Below are 23,616 nucleotides of genomic sequence, written 5' to 3' on the forward strand. Positions count from 1 at the left end.
TTGCCTGACTGCTACTGTAATGCAAACTGATGCTTGTGTTTCAATCCTGCTTCACCATACCAGTACCAACACCTAACAACAAGTCATTACACTAGCACTACTAACAATGCAAATCCTGCAGCACAGAGCCTGAACATCATACTTATAAAACTGGATACTTCTACACTAAATAGTTTTCCTTCTACACTGGCTTGTCATCCTCAGCCCACAGGCATCACTGAATGCAGATATGAAAGAGCATGTGGTCAGCACCCTGCTCTCCTGGCCACTGCCAGTTTTCATGACCAAAAATGCTGCTTCTCAACAAAGTATCTCCTCAATTGACCTCAAAATGGCTGAGTGCACCCCACTTGCCAACAGTTGGAACTGATGTTACCACTGCAGCACGGCCACTCATAGATAATTATACACAAAAATAATTAATTAAATGATTGATAATTCCTTGTAATTTATCCCAAATTTCAATATGGCATTCAGACATAGATAGAAAGGGATTCAAATTGCATAAGGAGAATAGTGTACATGTATTTTTCTACATTTCTATCAAGCAATATTTTCTATCAAGCAAAATCTCATTCTTTCAATTGATTCATCTGTGGTTTCTTGGTAAATACTGTATATCATATTAACTAAATGAAAGACTCTTTTAGTCTTGCTTCAAAAACTTAATTCTTACTGTATGACATAGGTTTCAGGAAAATAGGTTTATAACCTGAAACCTAGGTCATACAGTAATACTGAAGTTTGTGAAACAAGGTTAAAAAAGTGTTTCACTTAGTTAATACAAAATCACATTAGTTCTTGTTGTAATCAAAAACAGTGAAAGTAATCCTAGCTAAACTGTAAAACATTGTATGGTTTTCAGAGTAACAGTTTGTTGTTATGCCTTTCTATAAGTAGTCAAACTTCACTCAAAATTTCCAGTTTGCAGTTAGATAGCTCACAAGTAAGAACTCAAGAACTTTAACAATTAATAACTTTTGAATGATTTCTGTAATCTAAATTAATTAACATTTCACTCAACCTGTGCTGTGATAAACAAGAGTGAAGAATGTTATTTACATCACAACTAGTCACAGTTGCGCATGGTGCTTCCCATTATAGACTTGCTTAAAAGAACCATCAAAGTGTAACCTTTTTCTAGTGAATTACTACAGAATAATGCTAAGTGCGAGTTTTGGCATGTGTAAATGTGAAATGTTCTTTGTGCTGCAATATAACGTCACTAACATAATTGTAGAGCAGATGTGGTTCAATAAGCTAGCAAATTTCTGTAATTGACAAATTGGTCACTGTTTCTAATACCAAACTTAGTGAAGAACAAATGAGTGTGTTAGTTCAATGTAAACAAGGGTGTTGTGTACATATTTGAGTAAGTACCATCTTGCACTCATTTATACTTTTCAGTTTTGTGCCGATCAAAAGGGGTGCTACTGAGGAGAGACTATGAGAACCAGGTCAATACTGGTAGAGCTATAGTAGATGGTACACCTTCCATACCAGTTCCTTCAAGAAACATGTACTGAAGTCAATAAACATCTTAAATACTTATATTACCTCAGATAACTATTTACATCACTAAAATTAGGAAAGTGAACATAATGACTGTATACCTGTTCACCTGTAGTTAACTTGAAAACACCAATACATCAGAAAAAGTAACTCAATATGTGTTTATATTTAGACATTAATGAGGATAAACTTACTCTCCATCTGTTTGCTTCTCAGTATATTCAGTTGGTGCCCTGCCTGGCATTGTGTCATTAAAGGTGGACGCAGATACTGTTTCAGCCATAGCTGATGCAGACACTCCCATTATCCTCTGTTCTGAAAACCTAGAACCATGAATAAGCATGAGACAATCTGGGCAACAGATTCATTTATATTCTACACCAGTTAAAAATATAAAGATACTTTGATACCTGTTTCTACATATGTCAAATACAAAAAATGGTATTTTGTGTAGGAGGGATAATACGAGTTCAGGTTAATGGCAACTCTTAGCCTCATCTTTAATAAACAACAGAAATTTATGACAAACACTTACAAATTTCAAAACACAATTGGCAATACTAACATTATTATGGAGAGGATAGTAAAACAACTTACACTCTTCCTCTTTGTTTTTTACACGGTGTTTCAAAGAAGGAGGAAGCAGCCAATACAATTGCTGCTTCTCCTACAGTAGAAGTTAGTGTCTGATGTTTAGTTGAGAGTGAAATCACTAGGTACAGGACTCTAGCTTATGGTGGATGAATGACAAGGATGGAGAGGCTGGATGTGGTCTCATCAAAAGACTCAACCAAATATTTTTGTTGCATGATCAATAGAAATTATGGAAAACCTACATAGTGATGGAGAGGCAAAAATTGAAACCACCTGTTCCATGTGTGAATCTAATACCCCATGTGCATGCTTTGTTTCAGTCCTGATTGAAATTTCACAGTCTGCCCAAGGATCTCTGAGTATTTACAAACATGCTGGCTCTTGTCAATCATGGGCCACAGAACTAAAAACCACAGGTATGCTGGAGAGAGGACACAGCTATTGCCACAGCAAATGTAACAGCTGGTATGTCATGCAATCAGGAAGTCATCCGGCCATTGCCATGAAAGATAAGCACAACATGGGAAAGATGCAGTATAACTACAAACCCCATCAAAGCCAAATTGTGGGACACAATGACACAGTACGCACCATCACTGAGATTGTGCAGACAGCTGGTTAATAACAAACTAGGATTACCTCAATTCAGGAAAATTTGTTATCCACAGAATGAGCTACCATTGGTAACACTGTGTTGATAATAATGGTTACAACTAAAAATAGTGAGCAAACTTAAAGGAGAGGAAGAGTGGGCCAGTATCTGATTAAGTGAGACGATATGGAGGTAGCACATGTTAATTCTTTCACAAGATGAAATGGTTAGGTGTAAGGAATAATATGATTTTGTCAACATTTTATAAAATTTTAATGTACAAGACAGGCACAGAGTCTAAATATTTTAATATTCTCAAAAGAGATAATGACAGAAAAAAAACATGCTAAGGCTCTACACATCAAGTGGCACAGTTGGTGTAACAAATGTGCCTGGGTGAATAGCTGAGCATTTGGTGAATGACTGTCTAGCAATGGTGAAAGTGCAATGAAGCAGTCTGGTAGTGGCAGGGGCTCACAGTGGCACTGGCATAGATGTAAAGTATGGTGCAGCAATGTATTGAGGGGTTAATGCAAGCAAACACACTTCACCCACAATAATTACTGTTCTGCTAGAAGCCTTAACAGCAGCATTATTTGTGAATTTCCTGTTGCATACATTTCAGGAGAAACACTGCTTTGACCTTTGTTCTGTTGTATTATACTGCATTTATTGTATTGTATAACATCTGAGTTTGCCATGGACAGTTACAGATTACAGACATGAAGATAAGTATAGTCATATACACGGTGCTTATAATTAAACTTTCCCTAGTTGAGATATCCGCCACGAAAAACTAGTGGCCGTACAACAATGAAACTTAGTGGAAACATTTGTAAGGATTTGTGGAAGATGAATAATTTGTAAACCATTGAAAGAGAGACATTTAATTTCCACATTAGAGAGTAACATCTGTTAATTACATACCATTTTTATGTTCCAGGTTACAAACCTTGCTCAATACTATGACTATTTGCTACCAATACAGCCTGGAACTGTATTAGGGATACCAATTCATAATTGTTCATATTACTTTTCAAACGGTGAACCATGAAATATTCAGCTATTGTGACACAGCTTGTGAACTGATTGAAGATTGCACATTGCATCCACAATTCTCAGCCACATAACAGTAACTTCTTCAACAATCTGGACCACAATTGTCCATCAGCCTCTCCCAGGAGCAATTTCCAAAACACCAGCTAATACAACCTTCCTAATAACGTTCTTCAAGAAAGACCACCTGACCATATTCCTTTAATGTGTCAATATTCATGAAGAATATGCTGCTTATTTTGATAAAACAGCTTTATGAGTGAAGCTTTGCTCACCTAGTCCAAGCTCATGTTGCCTGACTGCTACTGTAATGCAAACTGATGCTTGTGTTTCAATCCTGCTTCACCATACCAGTACCAACACCTAACAACAAGTCATTACACTAGCACTACTAACAATGCAAATCCTGCAGCACAGAGCCTGAACATCATACTTATAAAACTGGATACTTCTACACTAAATAGTTTTCCTTCTACACTGGCTTGTCATCCTCAGCCCACAGGCATCACTGAATGCAGATATGAAAGAGCATGTGGTCAGCACCCTGCTCTCCTGGCCACTGCCAGTTTTCATGACCAAAAATGCTGCTTCTCAACAAAGTATCTCCTCAATTGACCTCAAAATGGCTGAGTGCACCCCACTTGCCAACAGTTGGAACTGATGTTACCACTGCAGCACGGCCACTCATAGATAATTATACACAAAAATAATTAATTAAATGATTGATAATTTCTTGTAATTTATCCCAAATTTCAATATGGCATTCAGACATAGATAGAAAGGGATTCAAATTGCATAAGGAGAATAGTGTACATGTATTTTTCTACATTTCTATCAAGCAATATTTTCTATCAAGCAAAATCTCATTCTTTCAATTGATTCATCTGTGGTTTCTTGGTAAATACTGTATATCATATTAACTAAATGAAAGACTCTTTTAGTCTTGCTTCAAAAACTTAATTCTTACTGTATGACATAGGTTTCAGGAAAATAGGTTTATAACCTGAAACCTAGGTCATACAGTAATACTGAAGTTTGTGAAACAAGGTTAAAAAAGTGTTTCACTTAGTTAATACAAAATCACATTAGTTCTTGTTGTAATCAAAAACAGTGAAAGTAATCCTAGCTAAACTGTAAAACATTGTATGGTTTTCAGAGTAACAGTTTGTTGTTATGCCTTTCTATAAGTAGTCAAACTTCACTCAAAATTTCCAGTTTGCAGTTAGATAGCTCACAAGTAAGAACTCAAGAACTTTAACAATTAATAACTTTTGAATGATTTCTGTAATCTAAATTAATTAACATTTCACTCAACCTGTGCTGTGATAAACAAGAGTGAAGAGTGTTATTTACATCACAACTAGTCACAGTTGCGCATGGTGCTTCCCATTATAGACTTGCTTAAAAGAACCATCAAAGTGTAACCTTTTTCTAGTGAATTACTACAGAATAATGCTAAGTGCGAGTTTTGGCATGTGTAAATGTGAAATGTTCTTTGTGCTGCAATATAACGTCACTAACATAATTGTAGAGCAGATGTGGTTCAATAAGCTAGCAAATTTCTGTAATTGACAAATTGGTCACTGTTTCTAATACCAAACTTAGTGAAGAACAAATGAGTGTGTTAGTTCAATGTAAACAAGGGTGTTGTGTACATATTTGAGTAAGTACCATCTTGCACTCATTTATACTTTTCAGTTTTGTGCCGATCAAAAGGGGTGCTACTGAGGAGAGACTATGAGAACCAGGTCAATACTGGTAGAGCTATAGCAGATGGTACACCTTCCATACCAGTTCCTTCAAGAAACATGTACTGAAGTCAATAAACATCTTAAATACTTATATTACCTCAGATAACTATTTACATCACTAAAATTAGGAAAGTGAACATAATGACTGTATACCTGTTCACCTGTAGTTAACTTGAAAACACCAATACATCCGAAAAAGTAACTCAATATGTGTTTATATTTAGACATTAATGAGGATAAACTTACTCTCCATCTGTTTGCTTCTCAGTATATTCAGTTGGTGCCCTGCCTGGCATTGTGTCATTAAAGGTGGACGCAGATACTGTTTCAGCCATAGCTGATGCAGACACTCCCATTATCCTCTGTTCTGAAAACCTAGAACCATGAATAAGCATGAGACAATCTGGGCAACAGATTCATTTATATTCTACACCAGTTAAAAATATAAAGATACTTTGATACCTGTTTCTACATATGTCAAATACAAAAAATGGTATTTTGTGTAGGAGGGATAATACGAGTTCAGGTTAATGGCAACTCTTAGCCTCATCTTTAATAAACAACAGAAATTTATGACAAACACTTACAAATTTCAAAACACAATTGGCAATACTAACATTATTATGGAGAGGATAGTAAAACAACTTACACTCTTCCTCTTTGTTTTTTACACGGTGTTTCAAAGAAGGAGGAAGCAGCCAATACAATTGCTGCTTCTCCTACAGTAGAAGTTAGTGTCTGATGTTTAGTTGAGAGTGAAATCACTAGGTACAGGACTCTAGCTTATGGTGGATGAATGACAAGGATGGAGAGGCTGGATGTGGTCTCATCAAAAGACTCAACCAAATATTTTTGTTGCATGATCAATAGAAATTATGGAAAACCTACATAGTGATGGAGAGGCAAAAATTGAAACCACCTGTTCCATGTGTGAATCTAATACCCCATGTGCATGCTTTGTTTCAGTCCTGATTGAAATTTCACAGTCTGCCCAAGGATCTCTGAGTATTTACAAACATGCTGGCTCTTGTCAATCATGGGCCACAGAACTAAAAACCACAGGTATGCTGGAGAGAGGACACAGCTATTGCCACAGCAAATGTAACAGCTGGTATGTCATGCAATCAGGAAGTCATCCGGCCATTGCCATGAAAGATAAGCACAACATGGGAAAGATGCAGTATAACTACAAACCCCATCAAAGCCAAATTGTGGGACACAATGACACAGTACGCACCATCATTGAGATTGTGCAGACAGCTGGTTAATAACAAACTAGCATTACCTCAATTCAGGAAAATTTGTTATCCACAGAATGAGCTACCATTGGTAACACTGTGTTGATAATAATGGTTACAACTAAAAATAGTGAGCAAACTTAAAGGAGAGGAAGAGTGGGCCAGTATCTGATTAAGTGAGACGATATGGAGGTAGCACATGTTAATTCTTTCACAAGATGAAATGGTTAGGTGTAAGGAATAATATGATTTTGTCAACATTTTATAAAATTTTAATGTACAAGACAGGCACAGAGTCTAAATATTTTAATATTCTCAAAAGAGATAATGACAGAAAAAAAACATGCTAAGGCTCTACACATCAAGTGGCACAGTTGGTGTAACAAATGTGCCTGGGTGAATAGCTGAGCATTTGGTGAATGACTGTCTAGCAATGGTGAAAGTGCAATGAAGCAGTCTGGTAGTGGCAGGGGCTCACAGTGGCACTGGCATAGATGTAAAGTATGGTGCAGCAATGTATTGAGGGGTTAATGCAAGCAAACACACTTCACCCACAATAATTACTGTTCTGCTAGAAGCCTTAACAGCAGCATTATTTGTGAATTTCCTGTTGCATACATTTCAGGAGAAACACTGCTTTGACCTTTGTTCTGTTGTATTATACTGCATTTATTGTATTGTATAACATCTGAGTTTGCCATGGACAGTTACAGATTACAGACATGAAGATAAGTATAGTCATATACACGGTGCTTATAATTAAACTTTCCCTAGTTGAGATATCCGCCACGAAAAACTAGTGGCCGTACAACAATGAAACTTAGTGGAAACATTTGTAAGGATTTGTGGAAGATGAATAATTTGTAAACCATTGAAAGAGAGACATTTAATTTCCACATTAGAGAGTAACATCTGTTAATTACATACCATTTTTATGTTCCAGGTTACAAACCTTGCTCAATACTATGACTATTTGCTACCAATACAGCCTGGAACTGTATTAGGGATACCAATTCATAATTGTTCATATTACTTTTCAAACGGTGAACCATGAAATATTCAACTATTGTGACACAGCTTGTGAACTGATTGAAGATTGCACATTGCATCCACAATTCTCAGCCACATAACAGTAACTTCTTCAACAATCTGGACCACAATTGTCCATCAGCCTCTCCCAGGAGCAATTTCCAAAACACCAGCTAATACAACCTTCCTAATAACGTTCTTCAAGAAAGAGCACCTGACCATATTCCTTTAATGTGTCAATATTCATGAAGAATATGCTGCTTATTTTGATAAAACAGCTTTATGAGTGAAGCCTTGCTCACCTAGTCCAAGCTCATGTTGCCTGACTGCTACTGTAATGCAAACTGATGCTTGTGTTTCAATCCTGCTTCACCATACCAGTACCAACACCTAACAACAAGTCATTACACTAGCACTACTAACAATGCAAATCCTGCAGCACAGAGCCTGAACATCATACTTATAAAACTGGATACTTCTACACTAAATAGTTTTCCTTCTACACTGGCTTGTCATCCTCAGCCCACAGGCATCACTGAATGCAGATATGAAAGAGCATGTGGTCAGCACCCTGCTCTCCTGGCCACTGTCAGTTTTCATTACCAAAAATGCTGCTTCTCAACAAAGTATCTCCTAAATTGACCTCAAAATGGCTGAGTGCACCCCACTCGCCAACAGATGGTCACCAGTTCAAGTGTTAACCAACGCTAACAGCATTTCACTTCAGTGATCTGACTGGAACTGATGTTACCACTGCAGCACGGCCACTCATAGATAATTATACACAAAAATAATTAATTAAATGATTAATAATTTCTTGTAATTTATCCCAAATTTCAATATGGCATTCAGACATAGATAGAAGGGGATTCAAATTGCATAAGGAGAATAGTGTACATGTATTTTTCTACATTTATATCAAGCAATATTTTCTATCAGGCAAAATCTCATTCTTTTAATTGATTCATCTGTGGTTTCTTGGTAAATACTGTATATCATATTAACTAAATGAAAGACTCTTTTAGTCTTGCTTCAAAAACTTAATTCTTACTGTATGACATAGGTTTCAGGAAAATAGGTTTATAACCTGAAACCTAGGTCATACAGTAATACTGAAGTTTGTGAAACAAGGTTAAAAAAGTGTTTCACTTAGTTAATACAAAATCACATTAGTTCTTGTTGTAATCAAAAACAGTGAAAGTAATCCTAGCTAAACTGTAAAACATTGTATGGTTTTCAGAGTAACAGTTTGTTGTTATGCCTTTCTATAAGTAGTCAAACTTCACTCAAAATTTCCAGTTTGCAGTTAGATAGCTCACAAGTAAGAACTCAAGAACTTTAACAATTAATAGCTTTTGAATGATTTCTGTAACCTAAATTAATTAACATTTTACTCAACCTGTGCTGTGATAAGCAAGAGTGAAGAATGTTATTTACATCAAAACTAGTCACAGTTGCACATGGTGCTTCCCATTATAGACTTGCTTAAAAGAACCATCAAAGTGTAACCTTTTTCTAGTGAATTACTACAGAATAATGCTAAGTGCGAGTTTTGGCATGTGTAAATGTGAAATGTTCTTTGTGCTGCAATATAACGTCACTAACATAATTGTAGAGCAGATGTGGTTCTATAAGATAGCAAATTTCTGTAATTGACAAATTGGTCACTGTTTCTAATACCAAACTTAGTGAAGAACAAATGAGTGTGTTAGTTCAATGTAAACAAGGGTGTTGTGTACATATTTGAGTAAGTACCATCTTGCACTCATTTATACTTTTCTGCTTTGTGCTGATCAAAAGGGGTGCTACTGAGGAGAGACTATGAGAATCAGGTTAATACTGGTAGAGCTACAGTAGATGGTACACCTTCCATACCAGTTCCTTCAAGAAACATGTACTGAAGTCAATAAACATCTTAAATACTTATATTAGCTCAGATAACTATTTACATCACTAAAATTAGGTAAGTGAACATAATGACTGTATACCTGTTCACCTGTAGTTAACTTGAAAACACCAATACATCAGAAAAAGTAACTCAATATGTGTTTATATTTAGACATTAATGAGGATACACTTACTCTCCTTCTGTTTGCTTCTCAGTATATTCAGTTGATGCCCTGCCTGGCATTGTGTCATTAAAGGTGGACGCAGATACTGTTTCAGCCATAGCTGATGCAGACACTCCCATTATCCTCTGTTCTGAAAACCTAGAACCATGAATAAGCATGAGACAATCTGGGCAACAGATTCATTTATATTCTACACCAGTTAAAAATATAAAGGTACTTTGATACCTGTTTCTACATATGTCAAATACAAAAGATGGTATTTTGTGTAGGAGGGATAATACGAGTTCAGGTTAATGGCAACTCTTAGCCTAAATCTTCAATAAACAACAGAAATCATCAAAGTATGTCAGTGCTTCTCTCATGCAATGACAAACACTTACAAATTTCAAAACACAATTGGCAATACTAGCATTATTATGGAGAGGATAGTAAAACAACTTACACTCTTCCTCTTTGTTTTTTACACGGTGTTTCACAGAAGGAGGAAGCAGCCAATACAATTGCTGCTTCTCCTACAGGAGACCTATTCACTTGGTTTCCTCTGTTATGAATGCTCAGAACCACTGAATAGCCCTAGATAACATGGTGAAATGTCTGCACTGCAAATTGTCACTCTTTGTACATTAATAGACAATGGTACTATGAAAAGACATGGCTTTCTAATTATGTGTGTGTGTGTGTGTGTGTGTGTGTGTGTGTATGTGTGTGTGTGTGTGTGTGTGTGTGTGTGTGTATGTTGTGCGTTTGTATGTGTTGTTCTGGGCTTCTTCAAGGCTAGCCAGACTTTGGTAAATCTTTTTGCATTTTGTGGACGGCAATGTCATCACAAGTAAAGCCTAATTGCCACAAACATCCTTTTCTCACTGATCAACATTAATTGTGATGCTTTTCTCAGATTTAATACTGTCAATTGAATCCACAAAATGGCACAAATTAGTGTATTGAGCCCCAGAATAGTTTTCAGATGACACTATTTTGAAGAGAGCATGTCCAGGTGAGGGTTAACCAATAAGATTTTCATGTTATTACCACTACTTTCTGTAAGTTGTTTTCTGAGTCATCTATTACACATTGTGGTGCTCTTTGGTTTTTCCCTTGATCCACAACAAATTTGAAAGTGTGCTGAAGAATGAGTAAGCTGTTGCCCTTGTGTGTTTCCTTGATCTATAATCATGTGGAAGCTTATAGACTTTTAAGAAGCACGAATAGTCCATTACAGATTATTTGGTGACTCTGTGGTAACAGTAAAAGGCTACTAAGGATATCTCCATCTATTGTATCTAATCTTCAGATCTGTAGAAAGTTAGCTGGATAAATGTATCTGCTTTGAAGAGGATCTGATATTCTGGAAAGATAGAAAATGGTTTTAAAAAGATTTTTACCTTTTATGTGATGTCAGTTCCATTTAGGTGTCAGCTGGGCTTAAAGTGTGTCTAAGGAGCAGAGTTCCAACAAAGTATTTCCAACTGTGTTAACAAATATATGTATGGTAACCTTGCTGCTGCAACATTTTATCATATCAGAAAAATGCATAGAAAATGATTCAGTTGTTCAAAAAACCTGAATACTGCACTATATTACTGTATCAGCATGCTACCTTGCCCAGCATTTGAGTTTTCACACTTTCATAATATAATGTACACTGATAGAAAAAATTCAAAATACAGAGAAAGAATTGTGTGACATAAACAAAAGTTGGTAGGCAAGTTTCGACACCTGAAAGATGATGTCTGTTTAAATTTCATGGGAACTGCATAAAAATAGCACTAGCAGTGTCACTATGATGATGCAGGTTTGCTTTAAACACATGCTGTAATGGTCAAGAGTGTTAGGTGCCTTTGAGATTGAATGTAGTGAGTTGATGTTAGTCAAGAATGCATTTAAGGCAACAGAAATGCCATTGTAAACACCACATTGAGTTTGAGTAAGGGCATGTAATAGGTCTGTGAGAAGCTGGATATTCCTTCTGAGCAAGATTTGTCAGGAATGTAACCACTGTAGATTATTGCTGGTAATCATGGTCACAAGAATGTATAGTCGCAAGAAGACCAGGCTCTGGACAGACACTTGGCACTGGCAGGAGGAAACACCTTTGTGTTCAGCAGAAGGTCCTGGCATATTGTGCTGCAACTGCACTCTGAGCACCAGTTGGCACAACAGTGACACAACGAACTGTTACAAATCAGTTACTTCAAGGACAGCTGTGAGCCAGATGCCCTGTAGCCTGCATTCCACTGACTTCAAACCACCACTATTTCTGACTTAAGTGGTGTCAAGCGAGAGTTCATTGGAGGTAAGTGTTGAGGTAGCAGTGATGACCATGTGCTGCTTAGATAGAGGCTAGTTGAGTTCCTGCAACCAAACTGCACAACCCCTTCTTCGTGTTGTGATTTTTTTTTCTGTCAGTGTATTTTAATCACAGTATCATAATATTAAACCAAGTTTAAGAACTGTTTACGGCTTAAGAAAAATAGTTTTTAATTCTTTAGAAGATTTTACAACTCAATCCATTTGGACAATCAATAAAAGGTTCCATGTATCGAAAGGGTGCAATGTTTCTAAGTACAAATGAAGGCCAGAGCTGACCTTCATTATTGTCTCTTTTATGTGAAACAACACTTTAAAACTTAGTGTTCCCAGTTGTTTTCAAAGATTGTTTATACTGTTCCCAGTTGTTTTCAAAGATTGTTTATACACTGCAATGTGCAACAGAAGCCAGATTCATCTGTAAATACAGAAGTTGCATGTCAGTACACACATTCCATTGGAAATTAAGAGCTAGTTTTGCAGACTTTCGGTCAACTTGCAGTTTCTGTTATAGGCCTTCATCATTGCAGAAAGGCATCTGTGCAGGCCTGTGGCCTGTTATATAAGGAACAGACATAAATACATGTTAACTAACAAGGGAACATTCTCAAGTGCCACGAAATGATCTTGATGAAACTTGGCAGGTATGCTGAGGGTGAAAAATGATGCAATACTTTTCTTGTGCCCAGTTTCACTTTTAACAAGTAAACACACCCCACAAGGCAATTTGGTAATTAGGTTTTGAGGTACTTTCATCAAACTGATGATATGTAAAAATGTTTCTCACATGAAAGTTAATATGTAGTTAATTTGAAGTTTTTCAGAATACCCCACCATCATTAATTAATTTTCAAAAATGGAAACTTTTGTTAACACATAAATCAAAGACGTTTTGAAGCTACATACATCCATGTGTAATAATGCTGGTTTTTAGCATACAGTTATTGGAAAGTCAGTAATACACAATGTGCTGTCAGAGTATTTTCAGCAAATATAATTGAAACATGTAAACATTCAATATTAGTCTAGTTACTTATTTCACTTATATTTCTTTTATGCAGCACAACAAATAATATGTCAGGATAACCAAAACGTTGATGCTGTAACTGAAACTAAATTTCCTTTGATTCATATCCCTAGATGCAAAACTAGCAAAAATTAGCTATGTAGTAAGATTGTTTTGCAATAACACCAGTGCAGAAATAGTTTGGGCTATATACTTTGCTCATTTACATTCATCGGTGAACTGCAGTATCATTTTCTGGTGAATGTGAATCAAACCAAGACAGTTTTCAGGAAACAGAAGCCAATTATAGGAATAATTAAACAAGCAAGCAGCAGAAAATCATGCAAAACTAACTTTGAAGATATAAAAATTTTATCCATTTCCTGCATTTATATATTTAAAGTAGTATTTCAAGTCAAAAAAGTGTAATGAGAAAAGAAAACACTTTTATGCAAAACATAATTGACCATGATTACAGTACCAGATAGCACAGTAATATACATATTAACCATTGCAACACAATTTTTTCCCAAAAAAAGGTTTATACCATGCAAGAGAAAAAACTAAGTCACAAATATCCAAGACAAATAAAACCTCATCTTGAAGAAAAAATTTAAGTCTGTGACAGCTTACCTACTGCAAAACTGCTTTTATTCAATCTTGTGGTATTCAATGCACAAAACCATGTAATTCATACTTTTAATTGTAGAAATAAGTTGTAAATGTACAATATATAGTCTGATTTGTTACTATTCACTTTAGGGATCCAATATGTTATAAAAATTAGTAAAATATGTTTGACATTTGCAAAACAACATCTACGAAAGTTATTTTTGTCAATTACCTGAACTGGAGATTCTGGCAGGGTTAGCGAAGTTAGTCAGGGAATGTTACAGAATTAGTGATGACAAGATTGTTTGTTAGATTGAGGAAGGAGAAGAAACGGGGATATTACACAAATTATATGGAAGATTATGATGATTCCATATTTATATAAAAATTCTGTACCACTACTTTTCGATCTCATGCTTGAGAAGCTGGAGCATGTAATTGAAATGTGATTCAATTTTCCTAAAATAAAACTTTTTTCCTGTAACAAGCGTTATAGACATTAGATACTGGTACTTCGAGAAATACATTCTGTTGTGTTATTTATGTAAATGAGGTAGATAGAAAGGCCATTTATGCCAAAACAGTCTGGCTTATAGATTCTTTCACAGAAAGTAAAGGACAGTGTGTAAAGCCTTAGCTACATTAGAGAGGAAAAAATGCTGGGACCTAAGGACTGAAGAAATATATGTCATGCTTGTCTCTTGCCTTTACTGGTTTTATGTTTCCTATATTTATTTTTACGTTACACAAAAGAGAAAGTTATTAGCTGTAAAGCAATAAAGAGTGCAAATTTTCTGAAGAGTTCTTATTCTCCTGGTCATATATAATACCAACCAGTATTAATTGTTAGTTTTTTATTTATTTAATTTTTTTTTAAAGGGATTTATGATGTCAAACTGGCCGACTGTGAATAGGATAGGCACCACAGGACATTTTAATTCCCACTGTCCCTGAATATAAGTTTGACAGCTTCCATTACAAAATATTGACTTTTTAATCCCACAGACTGAAATACAGTGACGTGTGATAGAAGAATGATGTGTGAATATGCCTGGCACCTCACTTTGTCACACGTAAGACCAAACAACTTGTTTTACATTTTCTCAAACATGTATGTTTTACATATCAGACTCTTGAGAGAGATGTGCACTACAAAATGAACATAATTTTCAAAAACGATTTTTTTTAATTTTTTACATCCTAAGTCAAATCCTCAAAGACATTTTTGCCCCGGCTCGGACTATCTTAGATTTGGGGCTGACTCCATTAATCCTACCTGGTAAGCATCCCAGACTGCTCAGCAGTACTCCAAAAGATGAAAGACAAGCGTAGAGTAGGCAATTTCTTTAACAGTCTGTTACATTTTCGATGTGTTCTGCTAATAAAATGTAGTATTTGGTTTGCCTTCCCCACAACATTTTCTATGTGTTCTTTCCAATTAAAGTTGTTCATAATTTTAATTCCTAGGTATTTAGTTGAATTTCCAGCCATTAGATTTGACTGATTTATCGTGTTACCGAAGTTTAATGGATTCCTTTTAGCACTCATATTTGGATGACCTCATACTTCATTATTTAGCGTCAGTTGCTGATTTTTGCAACATACAGATATCTTTTCTAAATAGTTTTGTAATTTGTTTTGATCTTCTGACAACTTTACTAGATCATAAACGACAGCACGATCTGCAAACAACCTAAAACGGCTGAGCAGATTGTCTCCTAAATCGTGTATATACATAAGGAACAGCAGAGGGCCTGTAACACTACCTTGGGGAACGCCAGAAACAACTTCTGTTTTACTTGACGACTTTCCATCCATTACTATGAACTGTGACCTCTCTGGCAGGAAATCACGAATCCAGTCACGTAACTGAGGCAATATTCCATAAGCACGCAGTTTCAGTACAAGTCACTTGTGTGGTACAGTGTCAAAAGCCTTCTGGAAATACAGAAATACTGAATAAATTTGAAATCCCTTGTCAATAGGCGGCAAAAGTGGCCGTGCCGTTTCTAGGCGCTGCAGTCTGGAACTGCGAGACCGCTACGGTCGCAGGTTCGAATCCTGCCTCGGGCATGGATGTGTGTGACATCCTTAGGTTTAACTAGTTCTAAGTTCTAGGGGACTAATGACCTCAGAAGTTGAGTCCCATAGTGCTCAGAGCCATTTGAACCTTGTCAATAACACTCAAAAATTTGCATGTGTAAAGAGGTGGTTGTGTTTCGGAAGAACATTGTTTTCTAAATCTTTGCTGCATATCGACGTTAATGATATGGGCCTATAATTTAGTGGATTACTCCTACTAACTTTCCTGAGTATTGGTGTGACCTGTGCAACTTTCGAGTCTGTATATTGCACATAAATAGGAAAAGAAATCCGCCACTGTATAACTACACCACTGATTACAAACTATGTGAAACAGTATCTGCCATAAAGTATATACAAGTAGCTATCTTTATTTTGTTTTATTTAAATGTCAAGTTCCATAGGACCAAATTGAGGATCAAATCTCCAAGGTCATGGAACATGTCAGGACATGAAATTACAACTTAAAGGTAATAAAAGATAAAAATAAAATGTCTATGAAGAAAAAAAAAGGTCAAGCAATAAGTATCAGGAAACTCAGTCAAAAATATAACATAAAAATCAGCTTAATTTTTCAGGGGACTCCTGAAGAGAATAGGAGTGACCCATTCTCCAGTTTCGATTTGAAAGTGAGTAAATTACTACTAAGAGTTTTGAATTCTTGTGGTAGCTTACTGAAAATGGACGTAGCAGTATATTGCACTCCTTTCTGCACAAGTGTTAAGGAAGTCCGATCCAAATGCAGGTCGGATTTCTGCTGAGTATTCACTGAGTGAAAGTTGATAATTCTTGGGAATAAGCTGATATTGTTAACAAGAAACAACAGTAAAGAATATATATACTGAGAGGCCAATGTCAAAATTCCCAGATTAATGAACATGGGCCGACAAGAGTTCCGCAAACTTACACCACTTACTGCACAAGCCGCCCATTCCTGAGCCAAAAATATCCTTTTAAAATGGGAAGAGTTTCCCCAAAATATAATACCATGCAACACAAGTGAATGAAAATAAGCAAAGAAGACCAATTTTCGTGTTGATACCGTTTGAATAGTAAAAATGGCAGCATTAAGTCTTTGAACAAGATCCTGAATGTGGCCTTTCCACAACAGTGTACTATCTACATGAACACCTAGAAATCTGAACTGTACAGTTTCACTAATCATATGCCCATTCTGTGAAATTAAAACATTGAGTTTTGTTGAATTAAACTGTAAAAAACTGGGTCTTACTGCGATTCAGCATTAGTTTATTTTCTACAAGCCATGAACTTATATCATCAACTGCACTGTTTGAAACACAGCCAATGTTGCACACAACATCCCTTACTATCAAGTTAGTGTCATCAGCAAACAGAAATATTTTGGAGTTACCCACAATACCAGAGGGCATAACATTTATATAAATAAGGAACAGGAGTGGCCCAAACACTGATCCCTTGGCACCTTCACTTGACTGTACCCCACTCAAGACCCCACATCATAGTCATTCTCAACACTGTGAACAATGACTGTTGTTAAAGTAAGTGGTGAACCAGTTGTGAACTAGTCCCCATATTCCGTAATGGTCCAACTTTTGGAGCAATGTTTTGTGATCACACAATCAAACACCATAGCTAAATAAAAAAATATGCCAAGCATTCGAAACCTTTTGTTTAACCCATCCAGTACCTTACAGAGAGAAGAGAATTTTCAGTTTTTAAACGACTTCTAAAGCCGAATTGTACATTTGATAGCAAATCATGTGATATAAAATGATCGATTATCCTCACATACAAAACCTTTTCAATAACTTTAGCAAACACTGATGAAATAAAAATAGATCTAAAATTGTCTGTATTATCCCTTTCTCCCATTTTATAAAACGGCTTTGCTACTGAGTACTTAAACCGTTCAGGAAACTGACCTTTCCTTAAGGAAAAATTACAAATATGACTAATTACAGTGCTAACATGTGCAGCACAGTACTTCAATATTCTGCTTCACACTCCATCATATCCATGAGAGTCCTTAGCCTTCTGTGATTCAATTACTGATGCAATCTCCCTCATGTCAGTTTCACAGAGGAGTATTTCAGGGATCAGTCTCGGAAATGCATTTTCCAAGAGAGCTATATGATCCCCTGTAGAAACTAAATTTTTATTCAATTCACCAGAAATGCTCATACAATTATTGTTAAATATTGTAAATATATCTGGTTTATCGGTAACAGAAATTTATGTCATTGACCTTGTGCTGCTGACCAGATTCACAACTGACCATATGGTTTTAACATTATCCTGCGAATTAACTATTTCATTTGCTCACCACATACTCTTTGCTCTCCTAATAACATTTTCAAGCATCTTACAATACTGTTTGTAATGGGCAACTGTAACTTGATTGTGACTACTTGAAACATTTTCATATAATTCCCTCTTTGTTCTGCACAATATCCTTATCCCACTAGTCAGCCACCCAGGCTGCCTCTTACCCCATTTGGAACGTTATAATGGAAAGTAACTCAAACAGAGCATGAGAAATGTGTTAAGGACAGTAGTATATTCGTTATCCATGTTATCAGCTGTATAAACACCGTGCCACTCTTCTTCCTTGATGAGTTTTAGAAAACTCTCTATTGCCATTGGATTAACTTTCCTACATAGTTTGTAATTATATGTGACATTTGTTTGAGAATAAAAGCCTCTTAATGTTAAAAATTGTGCATCATGGTCTGAAAGGCCATAACTCTTTCACTAACAGAATGCCTATCTAGTAACGAAGAATGAATATAAAGATTGTCTATGGCTTTACTACTGTTCCCCTGCACACTGACAGGAAAAAACACCATCCACATAAGACCATATGAATTTAGGAGATCCACCAGCATCCTTTTTCTGGAACAATCATATTCAAAATGAATATTGAAGTCACCACATGTAACTAATTTCTATCACTTCTTATAAAGTGAATCAAGAACCCACTCTAACTTGAGCATAAATGCTCTAAAGTCAGAGTTAGGGGACCTATAATTAACAAAAATTAGAAGTTTAGTTTCATTAAATTCAACTGCCTCTGCTCAACATTCAAATATCTGTTCAGTGCAGTGCTGTGATATGTCTAGGGACTCAAATGGAATATTAATTTTTACATACATGGCCACTCCGCCACCCCACAAGGAACTCCTTGAAGCCAGCTAATCTGTACCCTGGTCTGAAGCGACCATAAGTAGAATAACCACATAAAAAAAGCTGTAAGAAAAACAGATGCCAGACTCAATTCGTAGGAAGAATCTTAAGAAATGTAACTCATCCACAAATTAAGGGGCTCATAAGGCACATATTCCACCGATTCTTGAGTATTGTTCAGTATGGGATCATTACCAGGTAGGCAGATAGAAGAGATCAACAAGACCATTGAAGGGGGGCATGTTTTGTCATGGGATCATTTTTTGGTGCATGAGTGTTACAGAAATGCTCAGCAGACTCCATTGGCAAGCATTACAAGTGAGATTTACTATTGAAATTTTGAGAGAATACTTTCCGGAACAAGTTGGATCATATATTACTTCCTCCCATATACATCTCAGGAAATGACACTGATGAGAAAGTTCAAGAAATATTATCTAATACAGAGGCTTATTGACAATCATTCTTCCGATGCACCATTAGGGAGTGGAACAGGGGAGGGGGGATCAGTTATTGGTGTGAGAAGTACCCTCTGCCACACAACATTAGGTGGCTTGAGGAGTATGATGTAGATGCAGATGTATATTTTCCCTTATGAACACTGATACTGCAATCCTAAAGGAACAAAAAGACAGGCAAAGTCTGATTAATTATCTGTAAGCCCAGTACATAGTACAATATTTTTCAGGTGACCTAACTTGTTCTATGTCATTGCTGCCTATTAAAGGACAAACTGAAATGTTGTCCCAGACTAATTCATGTTTATAGGTATTCTGAATATAGAGGAACATGAGTGATTATGTATGTGGCCAAAGCAGCTCCTGTAGCAGCTGACTCCCAATTCCTGTGATACTACATCCCAATCACCATTGATTAAACGTGACAAGAAACAAATGAGAGAAGGGTAAGTTCTTTTTCAAATTTTCAGGCAGTAAACAGAGGACTTGTAATCATTTTTAAATTACCTGTGTGATTCCTAAAAAAGTAGAGAGTTATAGGCACTCCCTTTTACGTTTACTTTTATGATTTTATAAAGTGTTTCTGTGAACTTAACAACTTGGTAGAGTATTTATGGAAGAGTTATTAACTTCCCATGCAATATCTATCAGTTTAATAGTCATCCATTTCAGAAAATCTTTGATCCTAACCTATCTACAGGGAAGAAAGGATAGCTGAGGTACATTAACTGCTAGTGATCTATCACTGTTTACTAATATAAAATACAGATGTATTCTATTTAATGTCAAATGTTCATCATTTTTTTCTAAATTTCAACATGTGCAGTGCATATTATTTTCCATAATTGCTGAACATGTTTAGAAATAATTTTGTATGGTAGCTTCAGTTACAGATGAGAAAGTACATTATTATTTTTCTAAGCCTTACGGAGGCTCTCAAATCTCCAGTATTTAAAGAAGGCAGTTTAGGTTGCACAGGCTTCCTAGTGTGATCAGATTTATTTAATCTCCTTAACAGTAGATATATTCATTCTCTGGTCAGGCATTATAACGTATTTGTACAACACGTATGCCAAAAATAGAACTTAAGTGGCTGCCAACCGTGGACTGTACTACTGGCCCTAGTATTGTGGCATTCTGGCAAAAATTTTCTGTCAAAATCTCATTTTCTTGGTTACACTGAGAAGGTAGTAGGTAATCTTTCTTAGCTGTTATTCCTGTTAGTCGTTTTTTCCACTCTGCAGCTTGAATCTCTGGATTTCACTAATAGTTATAACAACACCCAACACTGGTACACCCAGTCAACCACATAAACAAACAGCGGTTGCATTCACCCATTCGGGTTTATTCACCTCAAGCTCATATAGCCTCATGCTCTTTTGTCTGCAGAAATTTTTTACTTCTTGATGTGACAGAGATTCCCCTGGCAGAGACATCACATACACTATGCACGCATTCAAAAATCCACTTATGATTAGTTCAAAAATCAACTTAGAATGTGTTCAAAAACCAAAGGAGTGTATAGAGAAAGTTCAAAGAAGTGCAGCACGTTTTGTATCATTGTGAAATAGGGGACAGAGTGTCACTGTCATAAAACATGATTTTGGGTGGACATCATTAAAACAAAGGCATTTTTCATTGCGGCAGTATCTTATCGTGAAATTTCAGTCACCAACATTCTGCACCGAATGCAAAAATATATTGTTGACGTCGACCTACATAAGAAGAAATGATCATCATAACAAAATTAGGCAAATCAGAGCTCTCACGGAAGGATATAGCTGTTCGCTTCCCCCCCCCCCCCCCCCCACGCAGTGTTCAAAATTGGAATAACAGAGAATTATTGTGAAGGTGGTTTGATTAACACTCTGCCAGGCACTTAGGTGTGATTTGCAGAGTATCCATGTAGATGTAATTGCAAATGAATATGTTACATTTATTAGATCATTTATTCACACTGTAAACAGAAATGGCCCTGTCACATTTCCCTGGGGTACACTTGAAATTAATTTTACATCTGTTAATTTTGTTCTGCTAAGGGTGACATGCTGAGTTCAGTCCAACAGAGTGAGCTGAGTTTTGGAAGATCTCTATTTGACAATCCATGTTGATTTTTATAGAGGAGAGCTTCATTCAACAAAAATGTCATAACTCTTGAGCTTAAAACTTGTTGCATAATTATGCAACAGATGTATCTGCCCTATGGGCCTTCCTCAAAATATGGATGACCTGTGCTTTTTTCCAGTCTTTAGGTATCGTTCTTTGGTCCAGTGAACTATGATAAACAATTGTAGAAGGTGTGTATGGTTTTTTTGCATAACCTTTGAAGAATCCTATAGGTATCTTATCTGGTCATAATACCTGTACACTACTAAGCAGTTGTAGTTATTTTTCTGTTCCATGCTCAGTTATGTCAATATCTCACATTTTGACATTTCTACAATGATTGAAAGGAGAAACCAAGTTGGTTCTCTAACTATCTGCTCCAAGTAATTTTCAGACAAGACATTCTGAGTGATGTCGCATGAATCCATCTCCAGCACAAATTTTGATCACATGACCCTCTGTATCTGTACCTGGCAAGTTGAAGTTAACCCCCCCCCCCTCCAATTACAACAGCATGATCAGGGAAATCATTAATCATATCCTGCAAGTTCCCTCTCAAGTGCTCTACAGCTCCTGACCCATGACATTTCTAACAGCAACTGATTGGCATTTTGGACCTATCTTTGTTGCTTAACTTATCCCAGATTAATTCACATTCAGAATCTGTGATACCATTGCTAGATATTATTGAGTTCCTTACTGCAACAAACATTCTGCCACCATTGGTGACTAACCTATCCTAAGAATAAATATTCCAATCTGAATTTAGGAATTCGCTGCTGTTCACTTTCCTGCTTCCAGTAATAACCTTCAATAAGCAGTACTAATTCTTGGACAAGGACCTATCCTTTGATGCTCCTGCTGCTGATTAATATTATATCAACCTGATCCATGAGGACAAGCATTTTCTAAGAACATTGTGGCTGTTGTAACTTCAATTTTGGAAGGCAATACATCTCTTATCCAAAGGGGAGATGCGTTTCTCTAACATAAAAAAACCATGTGTATGCCACACACACTCTGGTACCCTATTAGCCATTTCCTGCATTTAGTTCATGACTATCCTGTTAAGGGGAGCCCAACAATTCTGTACTCATAGTGGAGGCTGAGAAATGTGCATCCAATATCATCACAGAGTCATCTGAGCCTCTGTTTTAGACCTTCCCCTCTGCTCCAAACCAGAGGATTGTGATCAACCATGAGTATGATGCAACAAATAGTCAGCTCAACATGCATTCTGTGTGATGCACCAAATTAGCTATACACTGAAAGAAACCAAGGATAGCCTCAGCATCCAAGTGGCAGTCATCATTCATGCCAACATGTGCCACTGTTTGCAGCTGGTTGTACCTAAGATCCCACGTCAAACACACTGCGTGCACACTGGCATTCTTTCCTACCCTGCATGTTATTTCTATGAGGAACTCCATTACACAACTGCCTTTGGAGCTCCATATGATTAGCCTACACATCCTCTGCACTTGTCCAGATTGGGCAGGAAAACTAGATGCTCGCCCAACAAGTGGGGCAGATTGTGCAGCCTCAGAAGTGTTACAAACACAGGTATGTTCTCCTGTGAAACTTGCAGAACTAGCACTCCTGGAAGAAAGGATATTGTGGAGATACAGCTTAGCCACACCCTAGAGGATGTTTCCAGAGTGATTTTTCACTCTGCAGTGGACTGTGTGCTGATATGAAACTTCCTGGCAGATTACGAATGTGTGCTGGACTGAAACTCAAACTCAGGACCTTCGCATTTCACAAGCAAGTGCTCTACTGACTGAGAAATCCAAGCATGACTCATGACCCATCATCACATTTTTACTTCCACCAGGACCTCATCTCCTCTATTCCAAACTACTGGCAACATGCACAAACTGGGCTAAAGCATGTTTCCACAACATCCTTTGTTCCAGGCCTGCTAGCGCTGCAAGTTTTGCAGTAGTAATTCTGTGAAGTTTGGAAGTTAGGAGATGAGGTAGTGGTGGAAGTAAAGCTGAGATGACAGATCATGAGTCATGCTTGGGTAGCTCATT

At 36.6% G+C, this 23,616-nt stretch overlaps 1 protein-coding gene across 2 annotated transcripts in view; it reads right to left on the reverse strand.

Annotated features, from left to right (window-relative positions):
- Nucleotides 1-23,616, reverse strand: part of LOC126249581 (uncharacterized) — a 147,251-nt gene that overhangs the window by 24,924 nt on the left and 98,711 nt on the right. For both annotated transcript variants that reach the window (XM_049951247.1, XM_049951246.1), the window contains 3 exons: nt 9,854-9,982; nt 5,752-5,880; nt 1,707-1,835 (listed from right to left, as the gene is read on the reverse strand). In XM_049951247.1, the coding sequence (XP_049807204.1) occupies nt 1,707-1,835; nt 5,752-5,880; nt 9,854-9,982 (387 nt within the window). The remainder of the gene's footprint in view (nt 1-1,706; nt 1,836-5,751; nt 5,881-9,853; nt 9,983-23,616) is intronic.

The sequence above is a fragment of the Schistocerca nitens genome, chromosome 3 (assembly GCF_023898315.1).
Source record: "Schistocerca nitens isolate TAMUIC-IGC-003100 chromosome 3, iqSchNite1.1, whole genome shotgun sequence".
NCBI classification, from domain to species: Eukaryota; Metazoa; Arthropoda; class Insecta; order Orthoptera; family Acrididae; genus Schistocerca; species Schistocerca nitens.